Source organism: Armigeres subalbatus, chromosome 2 (assembly GCF_024139115.2).
Source record: "Armigeres subalbatus isolate Guangzhou_Male chromosome 2, GZ_Asu_2, whole genome shotgun sequence".
Taxonomy (NCBI): Eukaryota; Metazoa; Arthropoda; class Insecta; order Diptera; family Culicidae; genus Armigeres; species Armigeres subalbatus.
Window position 1 is genome coordinate 366131159 of NC_085140.1, and position 15005 is coordinate 366146163.

Consider the following 15005-nt stretch of genomic DNA (forward strand, 5'->3'; position numbering starts at 1 on the left):
AGTTGCAAAGTTCCAAACTTTCATTATGTGAGTTCTCAGTGCAACTTCTCAGGATACCAGATTTTCTGACATCAGGAATCACTGGAAAAATTACTTTGAGAAATTTCTGGGACAATATTTAAAAAAGTTCTTGCAGGGATTTTAAAACTAATTTTCTTTTGTTTTTATTAGAGAGACTTGCATTCCTGGGTTTGTTCACCTTTTACATAAACTTATTTCCGAAGGAAGTCCTGAATCAATTTCCAAATGAAACCATGAAGAAATTTCTGAAGGAATTCACCTAAATAATTTCCGGGAGGTTTTCCTGAAACAATTTCTCAAGGTACTTCCGAAGAATTTTCCAACCAAATTCCAAATCCTACGGAAATTCCTTTAAGACTTATTGTTGTTATTTTTATTATATTTATTCTAGAGTGTTTCGGTTCTTAGGAATTCGTTCGGAAATTCCCGAAGCAAATTCCGGAGGAATTAAGGGAGCCGAGGGAATTGAATTTCCGATGGAATACCTGGAGGAATTTCCAAAAGTATTGCTGTAGGAATTTCTGAAAGTACTGCCGGAGGAGTTCCTGAAGGAAATTCCGGGAAGTTTCTGAAAGAATTCATACAAAACATTTTTTTGAAGGAATTTTCGAATGAATTCCTTAAGGAGTTTCTGAAGGTATTGCCAGATTCATTTGCGGATGATTTTGAAGAAATTCCTTGAGGATTCGTATAATGAATCAACTTTCCTAAGGAAAACTTAAAGAATTTTACAATGGAATTTCTGGAGGAATTATTAAAAGTATGACAGAATGAAAGAATTTTTGGATGACTAACCGAATTAATTCTTGGGGATATTACTTACGATAAAATGTGTGGAGGATTTACCGAACGAACTTTTTGATTAATTCATGAAATATTTCTAGAAACCTCACGAAAGGCTTTTGTAAATTTTTCTCAAAAAATCCTATAATATCACAATTTAAAATTCTTTTTAAAATTCCTGCAGGAATTATTCCAGAAAATTTTATTAAAAAATTTTCCGGGAAAGTTATTGAAGAATGAAATAGGAAATCCAAAAGGAGTCTTCTTCTGAAGGAACTTCGAAGGGAATTTCTAAAGGAATTTTAATGAAATTTTCGAAGGATTCCTAAAAGAATTTCTAAACGATTTTCTGAAGAGATTCCCGAAAGAATGCTCAAAGGAAATTCCGAAGGAATTTCAAAAGGATTCTGCGAAGGTCCAAAGGATTTTTTTAAAAGATATAAAAAAATATCCAGATAAAGTGCCGAAGGAATTCCTGAAAGAATTTTCCTAAGAATTCCTGAAGAAAGTTCTGAAGAAATTCTTTGGGGAAATTCCGAAGTTATTCTAAAAATTTCTTCCTAGAGTTTCCGAAGCATAGAAACAGGAATTTCCGAAGGTGATCAGAAGGATTTTTCAAACGAATTTATGAAGAACTAAGCGAATTCGTAAAAGAATTTCCGACTGAATTTTTGATTTTTTTGTAGATTATAACCTTTTTTGAAACATGTGGTTTTCTACGGTAATCCCAATGGGAAATCCTTCAGGAAAGCTACGGAAAATGTTGTAGGAATACCTCTGGAGATTCCTTGAGGAGAAATCCTTCGGAATTTTTTTTTAGGAATTCCTTTGGAAAGTACCAGTAGGATTTCCTTTAATATGTTTCCGGATAAATCTTCCAACGAAATTGCAGTAATTTGAAAAATATTTTATATGGTTTTACTAAAACAAAAAGAAGCTCTGAAGGATTTTCCGGATGAATTTACAAAGGCCTTTTAAGAGGAATCCCTGGAAGTATGTCAAAAAGTAATATTCCAAATTATTCCTGAAGGGAATTCCTGAAGTGGAAACTATTTCAGTTCAGAATAAGTTGTCGAAAAAATTTCCGAAAGAAAGATTATCGAAAATATTTTCCAAAAAAATCTGAAGGGAAAGCTGAAAGAATTTCCGAAGCAGCTTCCAAAAGAAATTCCAAGGAAATTCCTCGATTTCTCCAAAGATTCTTTTTAAAATAACTTCATGAATTCCTTCGGAAATTTTTCAAGGATTAATCAAAATTCTAGGAAAATCAGTTTTTTTTTCAGAATTATTTTGGGGTAGGCGAACTGCTCCTGGATTTCATCATGGAGCTAGATGTGGTTGTATTCGCCTATTTCCGTAAAGTGATCCTGAAACTGGGGCTCTCCTTAGCCTAGCGGTAAGCTGCGCGGCTATAAAGCAAGACCATGCTGAGGGTGGCTGGGTTCAACTCCCGGTGCCGGTTTAGGCAATTTTCAGTTTGGAAATTGTCTCGACTTCCCTGGGCATAAAAGTATCATCGTGTTAGCCTCATGATATACGAATGCAGGAATGGTAACGTGGCTTAGAAACCTCGCAGTTAATAACTGTGGAAGTGCTGAATGAACACTAAGCAGCGAGACGGCAATGTCCCAGTGGGGGATGCAATGCCAAAAGGAAGAATAAGAATACCCTGAAACTAGTTCCGACGGAACGTCCGGAATACAGGCAATATTTAGGGTCTATCAAATTCCTAATTAATTTAATTTATGCGTCGTATGCATTCAAAATATACGAAATAATCATTTCCTTAGTAGCATTCTAGAAAATGGTAAAATCTTGACACTCATTTAAAATCCGGAATAACACCGAGTGGAAATCCTAAAAATGAAATGAAGACACACAAGACACAATCGCAAGGTAGACGTTGGACGTTGCGTGTTTTGTACTTTGAAGTTCCTCGGTTCAGATATCTTTTGTATAAAATGTTGGTCTTGACAAGAACCGACTTATTTTCAATGAAGCGCGTCCCAATCACAAACAGCAACAAAACCAAAATCAGACTCTTGCGAGAATATTTCACTCGATTGCTGCTGATGCCAAATTCGGCCACTCGATGATTTGTCGCGTCTGCCTCCGGCGCGTACTTATGATTCTGCTACCGACAACTTTCTGCCGTCACCAAGCGATTGCGTTTTGCTTTTTAAGGACTCAACCTCTCTTGTGCAAAATTAAGGTCCTGAAAAAATGATTTATTTTGTATAATGCGCACTTCCAAATACTAAAAGCAAAAAACACTAAATGCTGAAACCTAGCTAACAAACCTAATTGTTGACGGGTTATCCGTTTTATATCTTGCTGGACACATAGCTGTGCAGTTTTAGCCGAGCTGCAGAAATAAAACTGAGTGTGTAAGTCCGCTGCGTAAACTAGTTTCTTATAACTTATCTTTGAAAATACTTCAACTTCTGGAGAAATTTCTTTCTGAATTTCTACAGAAATTATTTGAGCAATTGCTTCGAGAATGTCTTCTGGAAGCCCAGCGAGAAAACCACACGAAATTATTTCAAGGATTCATCCAGAAAATTGCACAGTGATTCAATTAGGATTGCCTTTTTAAATTTCTCCTGGATTTTCTTCAACAACACTTACAGATTTTTTTTTCGAGTATAACTTCTGGAAGTCCATTGAAAATCCACCATGAAACTATTCGCTCTTGAAGCTATCTTCCTCGGGAACATATCTGGTGCTGAAGCATGAGTTCTCATATTAATTGCTTCATTCATCCAATACCAGAGTATTCTTGAAATAAAATCCGCGGAAACTCCTGGAGAAACTCGAGAAAGAGAAGGCAGGAGGATTTTTGAAAGAATTTTCAGGAGCGAAATTTGGGCGAAAGGACCCGAAAAAAAAAATTTATGTCTTTCGGAAGGAATTTCTGTTAATATTTCTGTGGGGATTGCCGGGAGAATGTCCATAATTTCTAGAGGATTTTCTGAAGAAATTACTGAAGAATTCCAAAACGATTCTTATGGGGCTTTTTGCTATTGAATTTCCATAAGTATACCTAGAAAAACTTCCGGGTTGGGTGAGAGTAGCGTTAGAAGTTTTATGTGAGATTCGAAAGAAGTTTAGGATTTCTGGAGAGCTCTCGAAATAATTTAGGAAAAATTCTTGGAGGAGTTTCTGCAGGAAAAACTGATGGACATTCTTTAGAGGAATATCCGTAGAAAATCTAAATTTCTGGAGAAATGCACGTGTAAATTTCGCAATAGCCCCTATCTTCTTCTTCTCGAGTAGCTTTACATTCCAACTGGAACTTGGACTGCTTTTCAACTTAGTATTCCATTAGCATTTCCTCAGTTATTAATTGAAAGCTTGAATAACTTCAGCAACTTCTGAAAGAATTCCTTTAGGAATCTACAGAGGAATTATCTGAGGGGCTTCCAAACGAACTCCCTGAAGAACTTATGAAAGAATTCCAGAAGATACTCCCGGAAAAAAAAAACTTCTTAAAGAAGCTCTCTTTAATGGAAATTTTGTAGAATCCCGGGAAGAATATTTAGAGGAGCTTCCGCAGGAATTTCCGGACAATTTCCTGGAGAAACTACAGGAGAAATTCCTGGAAGAACTTGCGGAGAAATTTCTGGAAGATTTCCTTGGGCACCTTCCGTAGGAGTTCCTTGAGGAACTTCTGGAAGAATTGAAGGAGCTTTCGGACATCATCCTGGATAAATTTACCGACTAACCCCAAAAAGCTTCCAAAAGAAATTCCAAAGAAATTCCACGATTTCTCCAAAAAAGAAATCGTATCCTAGAAATCCTAAAAATCCTTCCGGACGAAATCCTAGAGGATCTTCCAGACGAAATCTTAGTGGAACTTCTGAAAGAAATCCTGGAGGAACTTCCGGATGAATTCATAGAGGAACTTTCGGACAAAACTATGGAAGAACTTCCGGACGAAATCCTGGAGGAACTTCCGGAGGAATCCATGAAGGAACTTTCGGACGAAATCCTGGAGGAAATTCTAGACGAAATCGTGGAGGAACTTTCGGATGAAACCCTGGAGGAATTTCCAGACGAAATCCTGGAGGAATATCTGGACGAAATCCTGGAGGAACTTCCGGGCGAAATTCTGAAGGAACTTCCGGACGAAATCCTGGAGGAGCTTCCGGACGAAATCCTGGAGGAACTTTCGGACGAAATCCTGGAGGAATGCCCGGACAAGATCCTGCAGGAACTTTCGGACGAAATCCTCGAGGAACTTCCGGCCGAAATTATGGAAGAACTTCCGGGCGAAATCCTGGAGGAACTTCCGGAGGAATTCATGAAGGAACTTTCGGACGAAATCCTGGAGGAATTCCCGGACAAGATCCTGCCGAAACTTTCGGACGAAACCCTCGAGGAACTTCCGGCTGAAATTATGGAAGAACTTCCGGGTGAAATCCTGAAGGAACTTCCGGACGAAATCTTGGAGAAGCTTCCGTTCGAAATCCTGGAGGAGCTTTTGGACGAAATTCTGGAGGAACTTCCGGAGCAATTCATAGAGGAACTTTCGGACGAAATACTGAAGGAAATTGTAGACGACATCCTGACGACTTCCGGAGGAATTACTTTTGGATCTTTCGGACGAAATTCTGGAGGAACCTCCGGGTGAAATCTTGAACTATCGGAGAAATTACAGTTGGAACTTTCGGACAAAATCCTGGAGGAACTTCCGGACAAGATCCTGGAGGAACTTCTGGGAAAAATCCTGAAGGAACTTCTGGGAAAAATCCTGAAGGAACTTCCGGGAGAAATCCTGAAGGAACTTCCGGACGAAATCCTGGAGGAACTTCTTGACGAAATCCTGTAAGAGCTTCCGGAAGAAATCCTGAAGGAACTTCCGGACGCAATCCTTGAGGAACTTCTTGACGAAATCCTGTAGGAGCTTCCAGAAGAAATTCTAGAGGAACTTCTGAACGAAATCCTGGAGGAATTTTATGGAGGAACTTTCGGACGAAATTCTGCAGGAAATTATAGACGACATCCTACCGGATGAAATTCTGGAAGAACCTCCGGGCGAAATCCTGAAAAAACTTCCGGAGGAATTACTGTTGGATCTTTCAGACGAAATCCTGGAGAAACTTCCGATCGAAATCCTGGAGGATCTTCAGGGCAAAATCCTGAAGGAACTTCCGGACGAAATCCTGAAGGAGCTTCGGGACGAAACTCTGGAGAAACCCCCGGACGAAATCCTGGAGGAACTTCCGGGCGAAATCCTGAAGGAATTGCCAGACGAAATCCTGGAGGAGCTTCTGGACGAAATCCTGGAAAAACTTCCACACGAAATCCTGGAGGAACTTCCGGGCGAAATCCTGAAAGAACTTGCGGAGGAATTACTGTTGGATCTTTCGGACGAAATCCTGGAGAAACTTCCGGACAAGATCCTGGAGGAACTTCCGATCGAAATCCTGGAGAATCTTCTGGGCAAAATCCTGAAAGAACTTCCGGACGAAATCCTGAAGAAGCTTCCGGACGAAATTCTAATTTATTGTCACATGAACTTGGATAAAAATATGAAATTTTACGAACGTATTAACCTACTGCCTTAATAGTCCTTTCATAGCCATCGGCGTGGCCAATTTTTATATGGCGGCGCAATTCCTTTTTGACGGCGGCGGAGGCATGAGAAAATCAGTGGCGTTTAGGTCTACATCCGGTATGCTTTTTCGGTCAATTCATTCCCAGCTGACCGATGCATAATGCCGGTGATTTTCGTTTCAGTGGTTTTTGGTCGTACAGATAACTAACGTCCAGTTTAGGTCAATTGTCCCTAGCGTCTTGTGATTATTACGCCCGAATCAGTTTTGAGATTACTAAATCGAGGGATAATCAAAAATATTGATCGATGAAACGACAAAACACATCCGTTTGAACTTATCATGAGCGCAGTCGAATCGATGTCAAAATTAGAATAGCTGACGTATGGTCCATTGTTTCCTAATAGCTGTTCGGACAGTGAGCTTTATCGGTTGATGAAGAGTATCTTTATGTCAAAGCTTGTACATCTAATTTTCATTAGTTCCATATCATGATAGGTTTGTTTTCCCTTTATATATGTGATAGTTTATAATTTAATTTTTATTATTTATAAGTTTATCACCTTTCTATACCAAGTGATTAAGACCGTAATCCGAATTGGTAGAAAAGGTGACAGTTCCTTCATGATTTTTTGTTAGAAATTTGATAGAAATTTTGACGGAATTTCCCGTAGGACTCGAGGAAATTTCTTGTGAAAAATCAAAGGAATTACCCGTGGTCATCCAATGGAAATTTAACAGTATAAGTCTGTGTTAGGCATTTTTTCTTGTTCAGCACATGTAGTGAACATATTCTAAAATTTCTCACTTGGGTTGGCTCCGGCAAAACATAATTTTGCATATAAACAATAAAGACGGATCCATTAAAAAACGAAAATCGATCCATAAATACCTTCTGAATGTTCCATAAAACGCTACCATAAATCCATAAAATAGTTTAGGAGATCCCATAAAGAATATTTTTTCGATCCATAACTAAACTAAAATTTAGCTATTAATGGGAAAATATGTTCCATTAACATAGTCAAGAAAAACAATACAATTCCTGCTATTTTACTACACCATGAACGTATGACAAATGATCCTTAAATCTTTGAAAAATGATCCATAAAACTTCAAATTTGCGCATTTTTTTATCGTAATGATGATCCATAATTTCAGTAATATGATCCATAATTTTAGTCATATGATCCATAACTCTGGCCATTTGATCCATAGCTTTGTTCAAATGATCCATAGTTTTGGTGATATGATCCATAAATTTTGGCAAATGATCCATAGATTTTATAAAATGTGTGGATCAATTAATATAGTTTCATTGGCCTTCTTTCCAAGCATTATGGATCATATAAACAAAATTATGGATCATATTACTGAAATTATGGATCATCATCAGGATAAAAATTGCGCAAATTTGAAATTTTATGGATCAAAATATAGTTTTTATGGATCATTTTTAAAAAATTCATGGATCATAAAATTATTTTTTATGGAATCTCCCGAACTATTTTATGGATTTATGGTATCGTTTTATGGAACATTCAGATGTTAGTTACGGATCGTTTTTCATTCTTTTATGGATCGTTTTTGCACATTGAACGGTGCAAAGTAAGGGCTGCCGTTGGATCCTAGGTCACATGGAAATAGCGAGTATTTAATTTAGTCGGCGCGGATTTGAAGCTACATACACCCAGTTTTTTTTACGTGGTTGGAATTCATTAATTTCTCGGTTAACCCACTTATACAGCTTTTTAAATACCACCCGAATTTTCTTTGATTTTTCGTGATTTTTTTCGTGGGGTAAATTCAGTGTTTTATTGACGCTGAAGGTCTTAAGCGACTAAAACCAAATCGTGTAAAAAAACCTTCTTTACACCCGGTGTTTCATTAAAATATATAAATTTTACTTTTTTTAATTCACTTTCCAGAGAATGGTGACTCAATGACCTATCGTGGCTGTCAGTTGGACGGAGGCAAAACAGATCCCTGTCAGATTGCGTTTGGCAAGGCAAAGCTTCAGCCAGGAGTCAGTATCGAGCACTGTTCGATCTGTAAGGACGATGAATGCAACGGTGCCTTCAGCCCGGTCCTGGGAAGCCGCACAACACTTGCCCTTGCCACGGCAACCAGCTTGCTGGTTATTGTTTTTACCAATAGAATACTGTTATAAGGTTGTATCACCATGCTTGTGGTAGACGATCGTTATATGTTCCAATAACTTTAGAGAATAGATCGTTTTTTTATAACATACAATGATATTAACGTTTAGCAAATAAATTATAACAATGCGTAACGCTAGACAAAACTTACTGTGTAAATAACTAACTATTAGAGTGTAGATTTGCTTGATATTAATATTCTAGCCGATACGGTTATTGCAGCGTTCATGAATGTCTTTAGAACTTCAATACTATTTATAAGTAAACAAAAAAGCATCACTGGTGAAGTAAACGATAAACAAGCCTAATTAGGGTTAAACGAATATTCATGATATTATTGTGATTAACGAAGTCACATCGTAAACACGTCACGTTTATACTTTAATATAGATGATAATCCGATAAATATATTCACGCATATGCCTTCATTGTAAACCCATAATGGGAATTGTACATTTTGTTTTTCGTTAAGACAACTCGTTCGGTACATGGTGTAAACTGAAAACACATGCAAATGCTAAAATGGTGATTTGAAAACGCTACAACTAAATACATGAAATCATTTCTCGTTAGAAAGAATACTGTTTGTATCATACGCATAACCAATAAATGAACTTAACTGTACTAAATATTATAAGACTTACAAATAATCTAAAGTGCTCGAAAAATTTAAAACTGAAAATAATAAACGCAGACCCATATCTTACGATCAGAGTCAATGTCAAACTTTTAAAATACATCTTAAATCAAAATACATCTCAACAATACAGTTTACAAATCCATTAATTTCATCTTTGCACTTGCATAAAACTCTGTTCTGCTATTGAATTAAGCATTGAAATCAAAGCCAGAATAAAAAATCTATTGTTAACCTCTAATCAAAACCAGTTTCTCATTGAATTTTCAAACATAATTGCACTAAAACGGAATTCTAGACTCAATCAACTACAATAGACGATAAGGAATTATTTTAAAGTTCTACTTTTTCATCGAAATTTCTAAACGAGCAGCAAACAGCACTACTTTATAAAACTATATTGAAAATATGCAATATGAAAGAATAGCAACATTCGACAAATAATGGAATAATGGTTAGTGAACATAGAACGAAGCAAAAGTAGGCAAATTAAGTAAAGTGGAGGAGTAAGCAAATCTTGACGTAGGACTAACAAAAGTAGCAGGCATAGCATGCGTCACAAGTGAATTATCGTAATGAATTTATTTCCATAAATAGAAAAAATCAAAGCTGTAACAATCCCAAAACAACATCACAGTCGAGAAAAAATAAAACGAACCAATTTCCCTTCTTACCAATCCGATAAAGAAAGCCAGGCAACGTAACACGACACCTACAACCAAAGTCAGTTGTAGTGAGAATGATACCCAGAAGTGTACTCACTGCACGTTTACCAAAGTGTAAGACCACTGCTATAACAACAATAAAAACAGGAAAAAAGCACACCAAATCACAACAGTGTTTTGATAAATTCCAGCCTTATCACTAGCTCGTCCGGTGCGGACACCCTACCGTTTATCGCGATGGATTGCGCCGTGGGTACCCTGTGACCGTGCGTCGTTGCTGATTCCAGATCGATCTGATTTGATAGATTAGCCTTTGTTGTGCGAACGCACCGAAAGGCTAGATGTTCACCTGAAGTAGGGTTTCGATAGAATGGACGCCGCATCTTGTGACATGCGTAGCATTTGAGCATACCTTGACGAATTGGGATGTGTGCAATCGCGGGTGTTTTGCGTTCGAACTCTGTAATTGGAAAAGATGAAAATAATAACATTTTCATATGAGACTCTTCACATAAGCTCGGACCTCATAGTCAATACAGCAATTCTATGTAAAACCAATGTATGACATCTTCGGTTAAGACAACTAAAAGAGTTGTTTATTTCTTATTTTATTTCGCCATTCAGGTGATCAAACCATGTGGTCAGGAAAATCGACATTTTCCTAATTTTTATCACAAAACGCAAGATGAAGAGTGCTACTTCCATGGAAAATATGAAGACACGGTTTATTTATTTTTGCATGGGTGAATCATAAAACAATTTATTTTTAATTTTCACTGCGTACAGCGATTCTTAATCTTCTTCTACATGATAAAAATGAAATGGACTGTGTTCGTATCCGCATAACTCGAAAACGGCTGGATGGATTTTCTTCATTCCTTCAGCAGTTACATTCGTAATAGGTTCCGACGGGTTTATATGATATTTCCTTAGTCGAAAATCATTAGTAAAGTTGAGTAAATCGTGAAAAACTAAAATAAAGATTCGTATGGGAATTTTGCATGGGCAGTTAACAACGCACAACATTTTCGCCTACTATGCAGGACAACGTCTGCCGGGTCGACTAGTTTTATATATGTTTATTTGAAAGATCATTAATTAATGAGATTAATGTATTACTTCTGCATTAGACTGGCCCATGGAACATGTGGAGATTAGACAAATCAAGCATCCAAAAGATATTCACTTTGCAAAAAAGAGAGCTAACCGCGGTGGAGGTTGGTACTCGGATTATGATTGGCTTTTCCACAAACGTGACCTTCAAGGACACTCCTTACGGAATCCAAATTCCTAAGTACTCGCGTTTTCAATGGCACATCACTTGATACGGAAGCAGCGCACAACTGTCATTTTTAATATTACAGCTTTGCTGCGTCATAGTATGCGTGAAATTATAAAATTGACAATTGTGCGTTAGTTCCATATCAAGTGATGTGCCCTTGAAAACTCGAGTGAAATTTGAATTCGGTGAGGAGTGTCCTTAAGTGGTCTTGTTGTGTAGAGGTTATCACGCCTATCTAGGAGACCATCCATAAAATACGTCTCGCTTGTAGCGTGAGGATTCATACAAAAAATCAGAGGTTTAATACATAAAGTATTACAAAGGGGGGGAGGGGGTTAAAAATCTTCATTTTTGCGTGACGTACTTCATGGATCTTCCCTAGAGAGTAAGAGGTTGAGGGTTCGAGTTCCTCCAATAAACGTAGATTCTTTTTCGCAAATTCTATATCAATTTGTTAATTTGTGATATTATTGAGTTATTTTCATCTGCTCGGGTAGTTGTTTTGGAAAATCACAAAAAATGTAAAATGAATTGTACAGCAGAAAACAAAAGTATTCGTAACGCCAAATGGCGAATGGGTGTACAAGTAAACGGAAAATAATTAAAAAAATAAACCAATTGTTCTTTTAACGACATTACACTGGGGTCGCCAGGCCGTTGGATTTTTCAAAACATTGAGTTGACCCCACGAAAAATCCACATGGAAAAATAAGGAGTTATTTAAAAAAATTGGGGATGTTGAGATAGTGATAAAATGTAACCGCGTAAAAAGTGACCCCAGTGTGAAATTGAACTAACATCCCTTTGATTTAATTCAAAACGTAATTGTTGAGCTAACCACCAACATATCGTTGAATTTCGATAGATTTGCAATAGCTCGTGGTTTTTAAGATGTATAAAAACTAATATTTTTTTCAATTTGCTATCACAAAAACTGAATAATGACAATGAAAAATTGACAATGCTTAAAAAAATATTACGGATACAATTTTACGATTTGTGCAAAAAAAAAAATATAGAAAAAAAGTTTTTTCATAATATTTAAATGGATCTACAGGTCCTTTTCCCCTAAAATAATGTTGACGAGCTTTTTAATACAGTCGCCTCTCCACATCTCGATATTCAAGGGACCATCGAGATAGGGAGAGATCGAGGAATGGGAGGAAAATTGGATGGGTACTAGATTCAAAAAAGCTCGTTGCTATGAAAAACGACAATAAAACAAATGTCATTTCTTGTTGTTGATCTGTTGGTTATTGTCCAAAGATGGTCTAGTAGCCTAAAAATTTGAACATATCAACATAAGGAGAGTGAATCCAGAGCAAAATATGATCAGAACACATCGAGATAGAGGGATATCGAGATAGGGAGATTATCGAGATGTAGAATGCCCAAAGGTATGTTGATTGAAGGGACCGAGGAAACCATCGACATAGGGAGAGATATCGAGATATAGAACATCGAGTTGTAGAGAGTCGACTGTACACCCAAGGTAAGTGAAATTCAGTATCGATTAGATGTAAGCGATAAAACAGTGATGGTACGTGCGTATTGTCTCCACTATCTTATAGTCAATTTATGACAAAACAAGTGCATAAAACAGCTTTTTTCAAAAAGTCGCTCTGTCAAAACCTCCAAACTATTTTCTAGAATTTTGGGTTATTATCATTAGCATTAACTCATTTGTTACCACATATATAGAGTTGGGACTATGTAATCACTATATATTAGATGAAAGCAACGCACTCTCCAGTGGTCGAGATCTGTCCTGGCCACGTCCTTGCGAATGCTGAGGGAGGGGAAGTATTTGGAAATCGAGCCTACGCCCAACGATCATGTCGATCATGTTCAAAAATTGTTGGCATAAAAAGCAATAAAATCTCCAAAAGTAATTTAATTACGAACTTGGTGTCTTCGACAAAATTTTTCAGGAGAACTTTTGCTACAACTCTCGCGAATACATATACCTAGCATGTTGTAGGGTGGAAAATAATAAATTTTTCATCTTACTTTTAGGGGGATTGATCATAAGCCTGAAAACATCCAAAAAACGCATCGACTTACTGATAAAATGTCTCAAAGACGCACACATAATAAAGGTACTATGAAATAAACTCGCTAAAACATGATTTTAGCCACTGTGCAATCTAATCTTCTAGGCCACGTAGACGTAGCAAGCGCCTTCAGTTTCAAATCTACATTCATTCCGATTTGAATGAACACAAACGATACACACTGGGGCAGATAACTTTTTTCGTAGCACAATACCTCTAGTGCCATGGATATACGTTCTAGAGATTCGGTGTCATCAGCAAACTTTCGCGGGTAAGACTAGACTTAAGGACAAGCCTCCTGGAATCACAAAGAAATTTCACTCGCGTTTTCATGGGCATTCCAATCAATATGCAAGCAACACCTGTCATTTTCACTATTCCAGCTTTGCTGCATCACAGCATGCTTAAATAATAAAAAAGATAGTTGTGCGTTGCTCCCGTTTTGTGTGGGGTGCACTTGAAAACGCGAGTGAAATTTGTTCTGGATTCCGGAATGCTTGTCCTTAATTTTGACGACTATCCATTGTATCCAGAGAAGGTTAAACTTATCTAGATTAGTTTTATTTATTCATTGAAGTAATTTCGAGTGGAATTCTTACCTTCAAAGATGTTTTGATACTTTATTGTGCATTTCGTCTTTTTCTTGCAAAATAGTAATTTAATGGTTTCCCTTTATTTTTTTCGGGTTTGCTACATTTGTGCGTGAAATATTTTGTCATTTACTACTTTGGCGTGGAACCGCTCAATTTTAATATGAATTTTATAATATTAAACGGCGCAATTATTGCTAAGAGTATTATCAATGCCCGAGCCACCATTAGTAATAGATGAATTAATCGGAATGATAGGTTACCCAGATTAATTGCACTCAAGGTGTCTTGGTATTAGCTTATTATGAAATGGTGGCACTTTTGTACCCACCAATACCGCAAGAACCTTTGAACGTTTTATATCATTTATTGTAATTATAAAGATATTATGTGGCCTATTTAGTAGAATGTCTTCATAAGACTATAACACTTATTTGTACTGCAGATTTAATAGAAGAGCGAGGACATGATCAAATTATTCCAGCTTAGTTTTCATTAGCCTCAGCTTGTCTTTCTAATTATATCTATATATAGAATTATTGCAGTGAAACAACACATAAGGGACTGTCCATATACCACGTGGACAGGTTTTGCTCAGTTTTCGATACCCTCCTCCCCCAGCGTGGACAATTGGACATATATTTTTTTTTTAAATTTGTATGGACCGTGGACTTCTACCATACTCCCCCCTCTTCCTAAGCTGTCCACGTGGTATGTGGACAGCCCCTGATGTTAATTTGTTTCATCCTGAACAGCTGGGCTGCGAAATGGTGAATTGCCATCCGGGAAGGGGCGCCTTACATAGCTCTGGTCCTCACAAGTTCCAATACTCACGCTTCCACGGGACCTCCGATGACAATTGACCGCCAGTCAAGGGTTGCGTACTTAGCTGGTAGTGCAGTCTGGGCACTGTGGTCCTTCTGACATCAGCTAGAGTGAGAGGGTGCGTCCTGTGGGGTCTGCCTAGGATGTGGTGGGGTTCGACAGTGGGCTCTGTTGAACTTCTATAAAAAGCTGCATGTGTTCCCTAGCAGGCCCTATCAAAGCGACCGTGTGCCGCTCAAAGCGCACTAGCCTAGTCCTGATGTTGGGTGGAACTTGGGTGGAACAAATTTGACCCGACTAATCGAGCGTCTGTACACCAAGAAGATGCGGCTCAAACAGCGTCTGTTCTGGCATCCAGCAGCTGAGTATGAAATGCTATACCCCGGAAGCTATACCTAAGATTGCAGCCCCATCCCGGTGGATAGGGAACC

General features: G+C 37.7%; 1 protein-coding gene across 4 annotated transcripts in view; it reads left to right on the forward strand.

Annotated features, from left to right (window-relative positions):
* LOC134217191 (uncharacterized) overlaps nt 1–9987 on the forward strand; it is a 69535-nt gene extending 59548 nt beyond the window's left edge. For all 4 annotated transcript variants that reach the window (XM_062695974.1, XM_062695977.1, XM_062695976.1 and 1 more), the window contains exon 5: nt 8291–9987. In XM_062695974.1, the coding sequence (XP_062551958.1) occupies nt 8291–8532 (242 nt within the window). In that variant the 3' untranslated portion in view covers nt 8533–9987. The remainder of the gene's footprint in view (nt 1–8290) is intronic.
* Nucleotides 9988–15005: the final 5018 nt, after the last annotated feature.